The 3070-nt window shown below is 39.5% G+C and overlaps 1 protein-coding gene across 2 annotated transcripts in view; it reads left to right on the top strand.

The window, feature by feature from the left end:
- sept7a (septin 7a) overlaps positions 1-3070 on the top strand; it is a 41403-nt gene that overhangs the window by 27604 nt on the left and 10729 nt on the right. For both annotated transcript variants that reach the window (XM_035681268.1, XM_035681269.1), the window contains exon 7: positions 2664-2781. In XM_035681268.1, coding sequence (XP_035537161.1) covers positions 2664-2781 — 118 coding nt within the window. The remainder of the gene's footprint in view (positions 1-2663; positions 2782-3070) is intronic.

The raw sequence follows: 3070 nt of genomic DNA on the forward strand, positions 1-3070 counted from the left end.
AGATTTTATTTTATTTTATGTTAGCTTTATTTTTACTCCCTAAACCTGTGTTACTTTCCCACCCTTTGTATTGCAACTGTTGCACAGTAATTTCCCTCGGGATAAATAAAGCTTCTTGAATCTTGAATCTTGAATAAAAAGCAGCAAAGTGGCCTGTTCTTGAACCATTCTTTGACCAAGCTTTAGACTTTGACACTGAACATAATGAGGTAGCCAGTCCTAGCCCCAGGATTAAGTAAACATAAGTACCCAAATGGCTTCTCCAAAACAGCCAATAATTCCAAGTCACTAAGAACAACATTTAAACACATTTAACTTCAAATGACCCGTCTATAGCCGGTAGTTTTTATAAGGCCAGGAAGAAGAAGACTCGCGTCTGTGTAAAGGTACCCATACTAGACCGGTAACTTGCTAGTAAATGAAGATGGTGGGGAAAGATTTGTGCACTATGTAAAGCGCTTTGAGTCTGTCGGAGACTAGTAAAAGGTGCTATACAGTAAGTCCATTTATATCGTATCGTGAGCTGAATATCGTATCGTAAGATTAGTGTATCACGTGTGTGTGCGTGTGTACTAAAACATACTAGCATTGGCTTTTAACAAGTGTGAAATTAATTCATTGGATTTAGTTTTGGGATCCTTTAATGTCCTCCAATCTACAAATTAATTTTAAAAATATAATAAAAAAACCTAATATTAAACTAATTTATCCAGTGTTAGATTAAGCTGCCACATTAACCATAAACTTTGTGTATAAAAAAATGTATGTAAAAATGTGTACAGTATACCCAGTCTTCTTGCTGAAGAAATGTAGCCTCACAGCAATGAGGAAAAGTGTGCACAAGTGAATGTGTCATCACTCACCTCATGTACACTGAACAAATACAGAGGAGCTGTTTTCACTCAGGTTTTCTGCCTGATTTCTTTTCAAATATGTTACTTATATCCTGGAATGTAGGTAAATGTAGCTTTGATTTAAAACCAGAACTTTGGAGAAATAATCTTACAATGACATTAGAATTCTCTGTTTATTTCATATTTGTTTGATAATGTGCTCACATCTTTCCAACTGTTCCTGTTGAATGTAGGCTATCTTAGAAGTGGAAAAAAATACAGTCCTAACCATACAGAATCATCTGATCATCTGACCAGTTTTATGTGTGAGTAGTTACATAGGAGCACATGATCATCATTATAGAGCTGACCTGAGGTCAGTACTGCTGCAGTGGCAGTGAAAGATCCATTGCATGCAGCGATTTTGGCATGTTAGTTAGGCAGTTTGAGAAATGGGAGCATTTCTCTTGGAAATGTAGTTAGGGTAGGGTGATTGTCAGCGCTCAATGCTCCACCTGTTGAATGCTGTTGTGTAATCGTCCCTACTGCCCTCATTTGCGATGGAGGCCAGTTTTTTCGATTAGCAGCTTGTTGCTGCTGGTGAAAAGCTGATTAGTTGTATTACTGTAATGGCGTGTTACAGATTGATCTGAATGCATCAGACCACTGGTTGATAGCTGGGGAGGGATGAAACTATGAGTTGGACAGTAATTGGTTTTGGATCTGCTACTTTTAACATGCCGGTGATTTACTGGTGGACAGTTCATAAATGTTTTTCACTCAGTGCACTGTATGATGAATGCATTATCAATACATAATGCACTGTAATCCTGTTGCATGTTTGTGCATCAGCTGTTTTGCAGTATTTATGTCAATTCTGATAAGCAATCACTACATGGTTATGGATACAGACGAAGAGTTGTACTGAGTGGACCTTTCCCATAAACAGCGAGCTCTGCCTTAGGGGAAACAATGTCCTACAGATTGTTGGCAGTCAAAGATTGATTTTTGTTGTCTGTGGATTATTGTGGAAAATAGCAGTAATTACAAAATTATGTAAATCCCTGTGTTTAAGAAAATGTTTTTATGTTTGGACAATGCCAGGGTAGTGGTTTCATTATGCTAAGCTAAGCCAATCACGACTCTATCTCTGTACTGGCATAGACATGACATGAGAGCAGTATGGATATTCAGCATTCCCATGCGTCCTGGAAAATCTGGAAAACCTGGAAATTGATTAAAATGACCAAATATCCTAAAAATAATCTGTGTTAGCCTGGAAAATGTAACATACGTAACATTACGTCGACCTTAAAGCTGTGGTGAGAACAGCCAAGCGCACAAGATCGAGCTAATGCGGACTGTCCCATAAATACTGACCACCATTGTGAGTGCTGTCTTGTATTGTCAAAAAGTCCTGGAAGATTATTTCTTAAAAAGAGTGGGAACCCTGATCTTGTCATCTCACTGAAGGAAAGTAAGCAAAGTGCATTTCCCAAAATGTTGAAGTATTCCTTTAAATGTAATGGCACTGGTATCAGCCCTCAACAACCTTTTCAGTCAAACCTTGACTCAAAGGCTCCAGTATGTATATTTTGTCCAAATACAGCCTTACGTAGTGTAGATGCCCTGGCAGCAACACACACGGACAGATAAAACATTATAATGCCATTTGAAAGAGGATTTTCAGAGTCTGAACAGACAGATTTACTATGCTGTCTGGTCAGTCCAGATGTTCAGTTTAAGGTTGTGACTGGTGTGTGACGGCTGCTCATTGCTTCACCCCAGCCCTGCAGTTCCACTTACACTGTCTCTGTGCTTCTTCCTCAGACTGAAGCCCCTCGACATCGAATTCATGAAGCGGTTACACGAGAAAGTGAACATCATCCCACTTATCGCCAAAGCCGACACAATGACTCCTGAGGAGTGTCAACAATTCAAGAGACAGGTGTGTGTCACTTCTGGCTGTTTATTTGTTCAGATGTTCAATCGGAGTCTGGTTGTTTCTTATTCATGTTTGCAACGCCCATTTCTTGTTTTGTTTCTTTTATCTTTAACAAAAGTGTCTTATTTTTACTGTATTTTTGATAAAAAGAAAGCCATCCAGGGGGTGCCCTGGTAGTTCACCTGGTAGAGCTAACACCCCATGTACCAAGGCTGTGTCCTTGCTGCAGCAGCCACGGGTTCAAGTCCGACCTGTGGCCCTTTGCTGCATGTTGTTCTCTCTCTCTCTCTCT

This window comes from Morone saxatilis, unplaced genomic scaffold (assembly GCF_004916995.1).
Source record: "Morone saxatilis isolate NCDOM2014 unplaced genomic scaffold, NCSU_SB_2.0 Contig9, whole genome shotgun sequence".
In the NCBI taxonomy this organism is placed as follows: domain Eukaryota; kingdom Metazoa; phylum Chordata; class Actinopteri; family Moronidae; genus Morone; species Morone saxatilis.